This window comes from Carassius carassius, chromosome 33 (assembly GCF_963082965.1).
Source record: "Carassius carassius chromosome 33, fCarCar2.1, whole genome shotgun sequence".
NCBI lineage: Eukaryota > Metazoa > Chordata > Actinopteri > Cypriniformes > Cyprinidae > Carassius > Carassius carassius.
Window position 1 is genome coordinate 2,770,280 of NC_081787.1, and position 14,334 is coordinate 2,784,613.

At 39.0% G+C, this 14,334-nt stretch overlaps 1 protein-coding gene across 1 annotated transcript in view; it reads right to left on the reverse strand.

Moving 5' to 3' along the window:
• Window positions 1-11,035, reverse strand: part of LOC132113514 (slit homolog 3 protein-like) — a 106,671-nt gene extending 95,636 nt beyond the window's left edge. Inside the window, exon 1 of the mRNA XM_059521307.1 lies at window positions 10,355-11,035. Coding sequence (XP_059377290.1) covers window positions 10,355-10,524 — 170 coding nt within the window. The 5' untranslated portion in view covers window positions 10,525-11,035. The remainder of the gene's footprint in view (window positions 1-10,354) is intronic.
• Between the last annotated feature and the right edge of the window lie 3,299 nt (window positions 11,036-14,334).

Sequence of the window (14,334 nt, forward strand, 5' to 3'; positions counted from 1 at the left end):
AAGGGAGAGGGATTGAGAAAAAAGTAAAGTTAAAAGCTTTTCATTTCACTTATGCTTGCAAACATGATTTTTCAAGTCTCAGCTCACAGCAGATTCAGTAAACAGAGAATTTAAATTCAGAGGCTCCCTGGCAGTGCCTCGACGGCCCCAATTCGCACCAGATGCCCGCAGGGCAATGCTGTTCAAAGCTGGCGTCTGCCAGGGAGCATTAGTGCCATGCTGTGGAATACTGAGTCTGAGAGGCCGACTTTGTCTCGCATTCACTGGAGACGACTCACTTTCAGCATGCTGCTATTGAGCTGCCTCCACTCTAAACGTTCCCATACACACTCACATGCACAGCTCAGGATCACGTCAGCATACACCTGCCCTTTTCTGTTCTACATGTACAGTACAATGACTCTATACAATGCTATTCTTTTCTTAATATGTTTAACTGGGTGAAAGTTCCTTTCAAGTAAAATGTGTTTACTCAACGGCCATAACTTGCAATGCCTCCAGGCAGTTATTTCATGAATGCAACTCCAAGTCTGATCCACTTGAATGGGGAAATCCTGAAATCCACAAAACTGCTTGCCATACTCACATTTAAATACCATGTTTCAAATCAGCAAAAAAAAATTGATGTGATTTACGCCATAAATGTTGACAACTATGCTTGAACAGTGTTTAAAAAAAAGCTGATATTTCAGGTTGGTCTAGCCAATGCGTATGTGCAGTCCTAAGCTCGCATCTCAGGACACTAACTGTCACTAACTGATTCATTTGGAGTCAGATTTTGCGCGGTACGGATTCATTTGGAGCTTGAGTCTGTGCACTAGTAATACTTATGGAGCCTGAGTCTGCATAGTTGATTCAGTTGGAGTCAGAGTCTGCAGAGTAGTGATTCATTTAGAGCCTGAGTCTGCGCATCAGTGATTCATTTGGAGCAAGAGTCTGCACGGTAAAAAAAAAAAAAAAAAAAAAAAAAAAACTGATTCATTTGGAGTCAGATTCTGCGCGGTACTGATTCATTTGGAGCCTGAGTCTGCAGAGTAGTGATTCATTTGAAGCCTGAGTCTGCTCAGTAGTGATTTGTTTGGTGTCAAAGTCTAAGCGGTACCGATTAATTTGGAGCCTGAGTCTGCGCAGTAGTGATTCATTTGGAGCCCGAGTCTGCGCAGTAGTTATTAATTTGGACACTGAGTCTGTACAGTAGTGATCATGAGCTGGAGCCACATCAAAGTCCCGCCCAAACTCCCTCAGACCCAATCACAAGCTCACAACCATGATCCCACACCCCATTTTTATAGCATCAAATAAAAAAAAATAAAAAAAAAAAAAAAAAAAAAAACTGATTCATTTGGAGTCAGATTCTGCGCGGTACTGATTCATTTGGAGCCTGAGTCTGCAGAGTAGTGATTCATTTGAAGCCTGAGTCTGCTCAGTAGTGATTTGTTTGGTGTCAAAGTCTAAGCGGTACCGATTAATTTGGAGCCTGAGTCTGCGCAGTAGTGATTCATTTGGAGCCCGAGTCTGCGCAGTAGTTATTAATTTGGACACTGAGTCTGTACAGTAGTGATCATGAGCTGGAGCCACATCAAAGTCCCGCCCAAACTCCCTCAGACCCAATCACAAGCTCACAACCATGATCCCACACCCCATTTTTATAGCATCAAATAACTAACTAAAAACTAACTTTATAGAAAACATTAACACTTGAACATACATCAGCGCGATAAGAGCTACCTAAAATGAAAGAGACCACCTTTGAGAAAAAATTTATTTGAAGTGTAAGTTTTTTTTTATTTTGGCTTACGTCCCATTTGTTTAAATGAAGAGGGCAGGGTTTATGAACTATACTGAAGCCAGCCACCAGATGGCGATCTAAATGTTTTGGCTTCGCTTTTCATGAAGTGTACGACACACTTGGTTCGACTGTAAAAAATTATTGCAGCTATTGGTTATCACAACTTTAAACTCAACAACAAAATAAGTAATAATGTGTTCTTTAATGCTTGACTTAAATTATAAGTTTAGTTAACTTTAGTGTAGTTAAGTTGGATACATAGGTCATCTCAACACATTATAAGTTGTTATAACTAACTGCAGCAACATTTTTCACAGTGCAATCGGAGCTAATGACACCATTGCCTTTAATTTTAAAGGTGGGACTATTCTGCCTTAAGTCTAAAGTCTGGCTCTGTTTTTTTTTTGTTCTTCTTTCTTTTCCGTACAAAAATAAGACAGCTAAAGGCTCAAAAAATGTCTTGGAAATTATATTTTGTTCTGCAGGCAAGCAAAGCGAATAAGAAGATGGGAATAAACTGCTTGAGAAAGACAGACTGCATGGAAAAATTTTTGTTTGGAAAACATCTCCTCTTGCATCTAAATGAATTATATATTACCAAACTAAGTATTTTTCCACTCTAGTCAATACTTTATCCTTTTCCCAGACTGTTTTATCAGTTGTTTCAAGCGTGTCTCAAATTGTATACATTCACCGAAATGAGTATACATGCCAATTGACTTCCTCTATGGGTGCTGTTTACTTGGGCCCCACCACACTGAAAAGATTAACGTGGAGAAATATACAGTGACATATAATGACACACACATACATACACATACTCACTAACATCGGGCCGTCTCAGTGTGTTTCTCATAATATACATAAACATTTATAAATCTGATTTAAAGGCATATTGGATTTCAAAAGACTTCCCCAGAACCACAAAACGCACATCAAGCAGACTAATATGAGCCATATATGAAACATATTACAGGGGACAGGCGATTTACAGACTCTGCATTCCATTACATGATGCTATGGGGCGGCAGTGGCTCAGTGGTTCATCTAGGTTGTCTACAAACCGGAAGGTTGGTGGTTCAATCCCCGGCTCCACCTGACCAAGTGTCGAGGTGTCCTTGAGCAAGACACCTAACCCCAATTGCTCCCGACGAGCTGGATGGCGCCTTGAATGGCTGACACCGCAGTCGGTGTGTGAATGGGTGAATGTGAGGCAACTTGTAAAGCGCTTTGGATGGCCATGTGGTCTGTTGAAAGCGCTATATAAATGCAGTCCATTTACCATGCTCTCCCAGACGTCGAGTGTAGCATTACTATGTAAAAAGATGACGCTGTTTTTGTAAGTATCTTGTATCTTTGTAATGTATCTTTCACACCCACTTTTTGACATACAGCTGAAGAAAAATGTGAATTACCTGAATTGACAAAAATGTAAAAAAATATTCCCCAAAATGTTGTCCCAACTGGCCTAGGTTTGTCTGAACAACTGTTGATTAAGCATGATAAGAGCTTGAGAGCTCCCATCATGCATTGCAGAATTAATAAATTAAGTATTTTATTATTGTTAATTACTGTTATTATTGCTTTACTTTTTGTTGACTTCTTTCTTTATGGTGTTGTTTTTGTTTTTATCGTCACTTATTGGTTGTGTGGTAATATAAAGACCTTATTTCACTTAAAAGTGTTTGCTGATTGTCTGTGTTATTGAGGAACACTATTGTTCAAAAGGTCTTTTTTTTAGCAAGGATGCATTAAATTAATAAAAAGTCAAAGTAAACACAATTTTAATGTTATTAAAATCTTTTTATTTTAAATAGAAGCTGTTCGTTTGAACTTTTTATTTAAAAATGTATGTGTAAGGTGTATGGTTTGCACAAAAAAAATATTAAGTAGCATAACTGTTTTCATCATTGATAGTAATAAAAATAGTGTCTCGAGCAGCAAATCAGCATATTAGAAACATTTCTGAAGGATCAGGTGGCACTGAAGACTGCAGTAATGTTGCTGAAAATTCAGCTTTGATCACAGGAATAAATTGCATTTTAAAATATAATATTGTAGAAATTAGTTATTTTTAATGATAATAATAATTTTAAAATATTACAGTTTTTACTGTATTTTGATTAAATAAATGCAGCATTGGTGAGCATAAGAGACTTTAGCAGTGTGCTTTAAGTGTTAAAATATTTTGCATATGTGGCTTTTGTATAAAATGACAGCATCTTTTATTTACAAATAGTAGTTAGGACTGATCGGTTCTGATGAGGTCTGACTCACTGGTCTAGTTAAAGCAGTCAACAGCCTTTATGAAGCTTGAAAGTTTCAGTTCCAATTACTTGCAACTGCATTAAAAGAAAATAACCAGTACATAGTTTCTCCTGCATTGAACTCAAAAATCTTAATGCATCATCATGTTCCATGATATTTTAACTTCTCCACAATTCTACATAAACACAGTGCTCCCACAAATACTCCCACTCTGTCTCTCCACGTCACTCTCTTTCCGTTTTCACATGCCCTAATCTCCCAGTAGTTCTCTCTTCTGTAGTTTTCCAATCTTGTATCCTCTCACCTGCTTGCAATGTAATCCCACTAATAACACTGCACATTTCCTCTCTCTCTCTCTCTATCCGTCACTTCAATCCTCATCGTGTCAGTTTTTTACAGGATGTGTTAACAGCCCGGGGAGCTAACTAAGTCCCGCTTCCTCTAGAAACTTAATCAAACCTCCGGTCACACTGACAAGGTGGAGTTCACAGATATGGCAGCCCCCTACTGGCTATTGTTTGTTTTAATTTGTTGAGGGGATAAGGTGCCCATTCAAACGGCAGGTGTTCCATACTAACAATGCACCCCCTCTGGGGCCCACTACACCGTTAGACCACTCAACCCGACTCATCCAGGTCATAAGCCAGCAGAATACTCTAGTAAAATGTGCTTCTCAGGACGGCACCGGACAAAGAGAAGAATCTTTGCGATTTTTTCCTGGAGGATATTTTGACTGCGTTGTGCCACAATTGCAACACGGCAGGCGACCGAGGTGCCATAAGACCTCAAAGCGGAGCGAGAAAAATGTGCATGAAAACTAGAGTTGCTTTTTCTGTTCCCATACGATACCTCTCAATGTGTTTCCTGTCGTAATCTTCTGTTATTATCCTCAAAGCCACGCTAGTATAGTCCTCAAAAGCTGATAGGTATGCTCCATTTCCTCTTGAAAGCTTCTCATTGCTGTTTGGAATCTTAAATGAGTTCTTCCTTTGGTTTGGACGCTTTAGATGGCTGTTTTTTATTACTTGTGTCCAACCCATTAATATTCTCCTCATAAGATGCACAAGATATTATCAGGACGTATAGACACATCAATAAGAATACATTTTGTTCTCATATCTATTGATTAATTACAACTAAACACCTTTGATATAAGCACAGATAAAGCACAACATGAGTTTATGCTTGTCCTGTGCATTTAAATGAACAGGTTCGCTGTCATTACTGCCAATGTGATTTCTGCCTCCTATTATCTCTTCATTAAATGACTGTATTAATTATCATTTCTCCTTCACTGAGGTAATTCACTGAGGCTTCCGTATGCCACTGAAAATTATAAGGCAGATGCTAAATGCAAGACACAGATGGGGATACTTTAATAACTTTAATGCGAACGGTGCAATTATTTTGTGCATTACAAACAGGTAGATGCCTCATTCTGTCCTCCTCACTCTCCCATAACAGAGCTCTTTCCTTTTCCCAGTTTTCTGGAAGTTCGTCACCAAAACGGTTGTTCGTTTGCACTTGTGTGAGATCAATTGGGGGGGGGGGGGGGGCTTATTACCGCTCTTTCATCTCCTATGAGCCTAGCAGCCAGGAGCCATGCGGCTACCACACATCTCAGAATTACCGAGGTGTACCTCCCAACATATTACTACCACCTCAAAAACTCTTAACAATCCCATATTCCCTGAAATCGTCACAGGGCTCCATACACATTCATTTTTACTGCCAAAACTCTGCACGTTAGTAACCAAAACCACAAAAATGCAATCTTTTATTTTTTATTACCTGGCATGGCTGGTGATGACTGTTTATTATCTTTGGTAAATGCTTTTTTTGTGATTAAAACAGAATATCATCTGATTTAACTGTTAGAAGAGATTGGATTGGAGTTGGATAAGGATTGGCTCTGCATGAGGATAAAGGATAAACTCATCACTGGAGTTTCGGGATGAAGGCAGTGAAAATGAAGCAGCCAGTGCGTCGTTGAGTTCCTCTTCATTGTTTATGAGCAATGTTGGCAGTTTCCATCTCAGGGTGAATTTCATTTAGTAAATATTTTTATAACGACATGTCTGGATGCGAAGGACGCTCACTTCACACTAAGCAGAGCGGACAAAAATGAATTATTTTTTATTTCTTTTACCCCCCGGATGGTTTATTTTCAAACCCTGACAGCTAATAGAGCAGACGGCCTGGTGTTCTTGCACAGTGTATGAGTTCTTAAATTACTAGAGTAACGCATGGCTGAGAGGTGACAAGGGCATCTTCAACACGTCTGTGTGAAAGTCAATATGACAGCCAGGCTACAAAAGGCTCATCAATAACACAAGTCTCATCTTGGACTCCGGGGGTAACCAAGGATACCCTCCCACCAACTTTCCGTAGATGTCATTGCTGGGAAGAACAGTCAGAAAAAAAGAGTGTCCCGGCTGACCATATCGATCACCAACCTCTGTACCAGGCCACCATAGGTTTATTTATTTGGCTTTGTGGCGCTCTGTTTCCACTGAGTTTCCTGTATAAAAAAAAGAGTGTTTTTTTTCTTGTATTGTAACTCACGTTTGACCGGGGAGTCTTTACTTTGAAGTCATTACATCCTAGGCTAAAATTTTAGTCAAGCTACAGTTTGAAAAACATATTTCAGATAATATGACCTGAAGCATTAAATGGCAGTTATATATACATTAAAGCTAAATACAAACAATACACCTAGAAAAATCTTAAATTATACATATGGGTATATAATGAACAGCAGCATTTAACTAAATGGGGCGTAAAATATTGGGTAAGGACTCAAATGAATCAGCGAATAATTTCTAAACATTTACATGAACCATCTGAACAAAATAATTCACTAAATGAATCAAACACCCCAAAACATAAAACAGAGAACAGTTAAAGAGCACATTTTCGCATTACTGCAAAATAAAGTGTAACAAAAACACAGATGAACATCACTATTTGACTGACTTCTGAAAACATTAACTTCATAGCATGACTACTTTAACTAACCGAAACTTTATTAGAGTCCTCTTTCTTTCTGCCTACCGAAAACCTAGCAAAACCCTCATCAGATCATTCAGAAACTCTGCTTTGAATCTTTTGTTTACTGGTTGTTAGCTGCAACCAAGTGTTTGTGCCCGTGATTTTTACATCAAAGTAACAAAATCATAAAACCACACATGGTTTTATTCATATTTGTTAGCTTAGGATAAACACGGTCACTTCTAGCCACTACTAACAAGATGTACTGATGAGAATAACGAAGCCCTTGATGTGTTGCTTTGGTGACAAAGCCCGCAAAACAAAAGCCCTCGTAAATGTGAAACGGCCTGGAGGCGTGCACATTATCGAATCCTGCCTTCCATTAAAGTATGACACAAGCTTGGAAGATTCACAAACTTCTGGGTCCCTGACATTCGGAGTGACCTCTTCAAGACTTTTGTGACGAGAGGTCTGCTGGCTCCCAGACTCACCAAAGACTGCGCTAAGCTTTGATGTACAGCCTGAAATGAGGCATTTTAAATGTTTTCCGTACATGAAAACTATATTTTTTTCTAAAGTTGCGTGGCGAATATTTCCCTGAAATCTTTGCCCACAAGCAGTGCCAGCAACTGTCTGGCAGACTGCAGTGTGCAGAGAGACTTCACATATGCTCCTCATATGCCCACTGAGGTCAGCAGGGCACCGGAGACCACAAACCCACCTCCTGATTCGCTCCAACACCAACACAACAAACACACACACTATCCCGTTGACTGACTCTTTGCAATAATAAGAAAACTCACATGAAGCATAAGCAAATGCTGACAAATGGATATGCAACTGAGGGCGGAGCTTCCAGTTGGGAAAGCAGGAGTTGGCGGTTTCACAGCGAAACTTCATTAAGACACCCAGAGTGTAATGAGAGGAAGGGAATGCTGCCGTTATCTCTCCTGATCCAGCAGACCAAACACTACGCCAGCCACAAAGTGCCACATTGTTCCTGAAGTGTTAACTGCGAGAGGGCCTAAGACTCCGGTGGAGAGAATTTGCTATTAAATGCTACAAAATGTGTGCGTAACTGGTGCAAATTAGAGCGAGAGAGATGAAAGAGTGAGAAAGAGCATGTGTGAGTGACTGAAAGGGGATATTACAGTTGCAACAGGAGCTACTAATGAGCACAAAATCATATGAGCTGTCAAAGAAAGAAAAGCCTTTCAAATAAATGCACATTTATTAGAGGGAAATGTGCCTGAACTCTTGAATTGTGGGTAACTAGGCCTTGCTTAGGGCAGAGGTGCAGTCATTACAGTTAAATGAACACTCCAGGGTGCTCTGGGAAACCTTGTGGCGTGTTAATCGTACCCAGGAGACGTGGAGACGGGACTTCTGGACTTTGAGCAGTCTTGAAAACTGCTAATTTACAGATGCTGTAGCTTGATGCAAAACATTGGATGAATTGCTTGATTTTCAATGAATAAAATCGGTTATAAGAATATGCAAAGTTGACCAAATGCTTCGCACACCATGAAAGACTTGCATCTGTCTCTAGTTTAAGCAAGACTAAACCTAACATGGTATATTTTAAAACTAATCCAATACGCCGAGGGTCTTGACACGTATTTATTTTTCTCTCCACATGAAAATTTCCACTGAAAAGCCCTTCAGGGGTTAAAGGTTGGAAGGTTTAACCAGACCTCTGGCCACTGAACAGACTGGAAGCCTTTCCTATCAGTCCCGAAAATGATATTATACCAGATGGTTGTGATACTTAATGAACTGTCATGGCGTTTCATGACAGAAGCGCCGCAGGTGGAAACAAGGAAATTAAGGATATTTTTACAGTGAAATTCACCAGTGGTTAGAAGTCATCTAAACACATAAGAGAGTCTGTCTTCAGCTGCAGTGCGCCCCTTAACGGACTTGTGGTTCCCCAGCTAATACAGCCAAGGTACATACACACACTCGCACCATACGTCCATTAATCAAGTTAATGTTTGTGTAAACTCATTATACTGCATGAAAGAATCAGATGCAATTCTGTTCAACATTCAGATGTGGACACAATATCTCAAGCCTCATTTAGAACATTCTGCATATAATCAATGAAATGTGATGTTTCTCGACTCCAAACTCTTCAAACTTTCAATACAAAACTCTGAACAAAAACTCTTCATGCATTAGACAGTTTATAACACACATGGAATTCCTGTAAGTTTAAAGAAAACTTCAAATGTGAAGTACTTAAATTGATTTATATGCACTACAGAATAACATGACACTGAGCATATCCCATACTGGTTTTAAAATAAACGTTTTTATTTTATTTATTTATTTATTCATTTTTTATTGAACCTCTGCTTTGAATCTATATTTCACTTTAAGAACTAAACTGACCTGCTTTAACAATTCCAGCAATAAGAGGAAACTTGATCAACTGAGCAAAGGTAACAAAAGATATCATGCAATTTTGTTCCATCAATCTTATTAAGAAAAACTAATGGTAATGGTTTACAATAGTGCACATATTACACAAAATACTATTATTCAATTAAAACCCATTCAATCCCACTGGTAACATTTGTGACCTGCATTCTCTTAATGATCTGTTGAGTTACTGATGTGAAGTGAGTTGTGCAACTATAAATGGGATTCAGGCTTGATTTCATGTGAACATTTTTTACATAGCTGGTGTAAAATGCCACATGATCGGAGCTGATTAATTCCAGTTTGTCCATTTGAGAGATGAAGCTTATTACTGATGCATTATTAAATCTGCTCTCTCTCTCTCTCTCTCTCTCTCTCTCTCTCAGTATATTTAAACATATCATTGACAAGAGGGACACCCAGAAAATAATTTTGATGTCTTAATTTAAAATTATAAAATTCTAGATTTCAAAGTATAATTGCAAGTAAAATAAATGCATTGCTTTTCAGCACAGCTGCTTGTTCGACAAATAAATAATCCTTGCAACAGCAGTTTATATATATATATATAGGTACATCTTTTATATTTATATTATTTTTAGTAAAAGGCATCCAGCTTGACTGGTATCCAAGGAGTAAAATAGGTGTACTTAGCATATTATTTTTTCTTTTTAAATAAATTAATACTACAGTGTATAATACGTGTAACATGGACACTATGTTACAAGTCAACAACAGCTGTAGAAAAAATAATAATAATAATAAAAAAACCTTCTCTTCCTCTCCTGCTCACACAGGCTAAATCGCTACTGTCACTGTGTGTAAACGCGCCGCTGTCTTATATTATTGGTGTACAAATAACGCGATATTATGCGTACTCACAGTCTCTCGGCATTCCTCGGGATTCCCCTGGGCACCGTCCTGAAGCCTTGACCCTGACAATCCACATGAGAGCCCGAACAACTGCACTTATGTGGGCATCCATTCACAGCACAGCACAGCAGCCCGCACAGCACAGCCACTGCCCCCCAATACTTCACCCACCGCATCATAAATCCTCTGAGGCTGACAGCAGCCCAATAACAATAGAAAAGAATATTCAAAAACAACAAAAACTAATTTGCAGGCTATATATTAAAAAAAATATATATATATATCCGCGTCGTTACATCCAACCAATTAAATCCCGCGCGCGCAAAAGCAAAAAACTACAGGTAGAACGAGGGGGGAAACTAAACGATGAGCTACAATACCAGCATAAAATAGTTCCAACTTTGAAAACTTGTCCAAATGCATCAGGAAAAAGCTTTGGTCATTCAAACGCGCAGTTGCATCTGTCTCTCCACATCACTGAAACATACCGATGTGCATTAAAAGTTAGAAACGCACATCACTAACTAGATAAAAACGCCCTTAAAAACTCTGCAAAATCATTCAAAACGTCCAAAACGATTCCTTCTCATTCTTCACCAATTCCGCTTTTTTAAGGTCCAGAATGGAAATCCTCATTGATAGTGTTTGAGAAACTTCAGCGGAGCTCGTACCTATTGGATTTCCAGCCCCCAAACTCTGCGCTCCACACTCCTACTGGCCAATATGCGTGATGTCATTCTGGGACATTTGGGGTCTCGACTCGAGAAGTTGTTGGGACAGCTTCAAATAACTCAGCACGCACCAAATGCTCGTTAACGTTGAGGGACAAACACGAAGCTATGAATTAGAAACCGCAGCGCGAAAAGAAGACACATGCCATCTAGGTTTTTTGAAACGCCAAATTAGAATGAGTAATTAAACAAGATTTTATATTGTGAAAGCCTATATTCACCACCAAGGAAGGCTTGTGGGGAGCACGGTATAAACTATTTTTTAAATAAATACATAATTAATAAATAGCTGTTTTAACTGAGAAAGCATAATTCTTACTAAAGTTTAGTCATGTTATCCACTATTAATAGTTAAATCAACAAAGGCAGCAACTATTGCAAAATATAGTGATTCATGAATGCAATTTGTTTAATAAGAGTATCAAGCAGTGAATCAGATACTGCAGAAATATCTCAAGCAATTTATCTATTTTTGCAGATACTTTGAGTCATGTCTTTCTTGAAATAGTTTCACATTGTTTTTCTTTTTTCATGATTTTTGTGTCCACATTTTGCTGTCTTAGTGCCCCCGTCTGGTGAGAAACTTGATCTGACTAAATCCAAATTCCTTCCTCACTATGAGAAACCACTGGTTTTCCTATAGTAATAAGTTTAGAATGGCTATGGAAGTTTAATTATTTTATGCTATGGGTTTGTCATTAATTCCAGATACGTTTCTTTGCATATTCACATGAAATATTCAGCTTGTAGTCCTTATATGCAAGATAATAATAATAATAAAAGCACTGGAAGTCAAGATAAAGGCATTAAATAGTCTGACAGAGCAAGTTAATGTACTTTTAATAACATCTTAAAGAGTAGTGCTACACAGAAAGTATATGCACTATAGTCAGTAAAACTTAACAGATGTCTAGATTAAAGCTTCACTCAATAATTAGAACATTTAAATGCTGAGTCCAGATCCTTAAAGAGCAGCATTGAATCCTTGTTTAACACACTGAATAAACTGAATCAACTCCCATATGCCAGATTCATTTACTTACATTATAACTCCTGAAAGCAAAACGAGATGCATTACGCGTCTGCTGAAGGCTGCAGGTACATGTGTGAAGTTAAGCTTCAAAACATGTGCTTTACACTTCCTTCAGTGCACACACACATGGCCATGAGGCCATAAATCTGTGATTCGTGTCAATAAGGGTGATGTGCCAGATTTACAGACTGCTTTATTCTATTCACTTGTTCACATCAGGAGTGAGGAATGTCCGGAGAGCTTCCACCTGTGGAGCACTGTGGAGAATGAGCGTGATGGGGGCGCAATACTCAACATGTGTCTAAGCTGTCTATCAGCTTCTCTAAGGTCAGACTTTTATGTTAAAAACTCTTACACATGGAGTGACCCTAAAACAGCCATGTTGTACACTTAAGCACGATCGGGCTATACGGCAGCAGAAGTGTTTCTATCTTAAGCACTCAAATGTTATGTCTTTATTAAGGAAGAGTGTCATTTTCTTTTTAATTCTCTGCGGTCGTTAGCAAGGAACTGGAGTGCAGGCAGGATGCTTGTGTGCTTTAAAAGGGTTGAGAAAAATAACAGCAGACCTTGTTTTCAAAAAAACATACACAGTCCTAATTTGTTTAAAAGCAGAGTACACGATATTACAAATAAGACAAATTGAACTAGAAAATTAATTGTGACTTATCTTTTAATAATAACTTGGCTGTTCTGAAAAAAAGCTGAAATAAGTTTAAAGGTTAGTCATCAAATTGCACTATGAATGTCAAAACAAAGAAACTTATTTGTAAAATGATACAAGTTTTGTGAGTTAAGGCTGGACAGTTGACATTAAACTGACCTTTACATTTTATGTATTGCACCCAATGGAAAAGTGAGTGGCCAGATTATGGAAAATATCAGCATGGATGGTGTAGACCAGCACTTCTGTCTGGGAAGGGAAAGTGCTAGCCAAAGACCTGTCTAAGGAAAAAAGCCGTTAGCATACCATGAGACATGAGACTGCTTTTAAATGGAACACTTGAACATAAAAAGAAATCCAAACTTTTCAGCAATTACGTAAATCTCTCAGCCTATCCGTTTGCCGTTAGGGGGAAGGTATGCCATATATAGATTTTCCCTCACTCCATATATTCCCTTGTTGTTCTGCTCGGTAGCTTTGTAATCGAGAAGAGCAGGGAAGGATTTCTCATCTTCCTGGGTGGAAATTTCCTTCCTTTAGCTAACACAGAACTGAGAAAAACAGTCAAACATTTAATTACACAGCAAAATTTACTTTATGGCTCATAGATTTCCACTTTTGTCCTGTTTGTATCCCAGCCAACCGCTGTTAACCCACATTATGGATCTTCATTCTTTCCCACAAGCAAACGGAACATAAATGGGAAGTTGATTATTTCTCTCAGGCATCAGTTTGTATTGTTGTCTGGCACCTCTGTGAATTGCTGCTGGGTGATAATTGGAAAGACAGCCATCGTCTGTAACATCCTGCTGTCTGCACAGTGGCCACTTCAACCAGAGGCCAAGGCTTCCTGTGTGCGAGTCTCCAGAGCCAACTCTGCGTGTGCCCATGAGTCAGCAAGACCTCAGCTGCCACTGCCACTATATCTGCTAATTACATGCACATTTTCCTAGCTTGTACGAACAGGGGCGGGCAGGAGGCGGAGAGGGGGGAGTATCGGGAGGTGGAGAGTTGTGACAGGGGCCTGGGGTCCCTCGGACACACACGCTGTCAGGGCTTGGGTAGGGTGACCATATGATATGGATTTCTATATCGCCTAAAACATCCAAAGTAGTTTGACCAATAACATGCAGGTATATTGTACATAATCAACCAATCCTGGTGTGTGAGAAGGTGAGATCTACAGAGAACGATCAAAGCAATGCAAATACACGTACATGTTAGGTGTTTGTTCGTTCATTCAACTTGAAGCGTCGCTGTGCACCGATCATTGTATGACACCAAAGTACCAACAGAGTGATTTTAATGCATAAAGAGCCGTCTGTTCTGCTCTCTATAGCTCTTATGAATGTCATACAATGATCGATCAGCACAAACAGCCAAGATCTGGATATTTTAGGCAATATAAAAATCCTGGCAAGGATGCGTCCTGAGAAAATGGCTCATATGGTCACCCTAGGCTTGGGCCCTGTGAGTTCCAGACAGCCAGAAATGCTCAGCTCAAGTTGTGTGCTAATCCACTGAACGGTAAAAGAGCTTTAGCAGTGTATACACTCTTTTT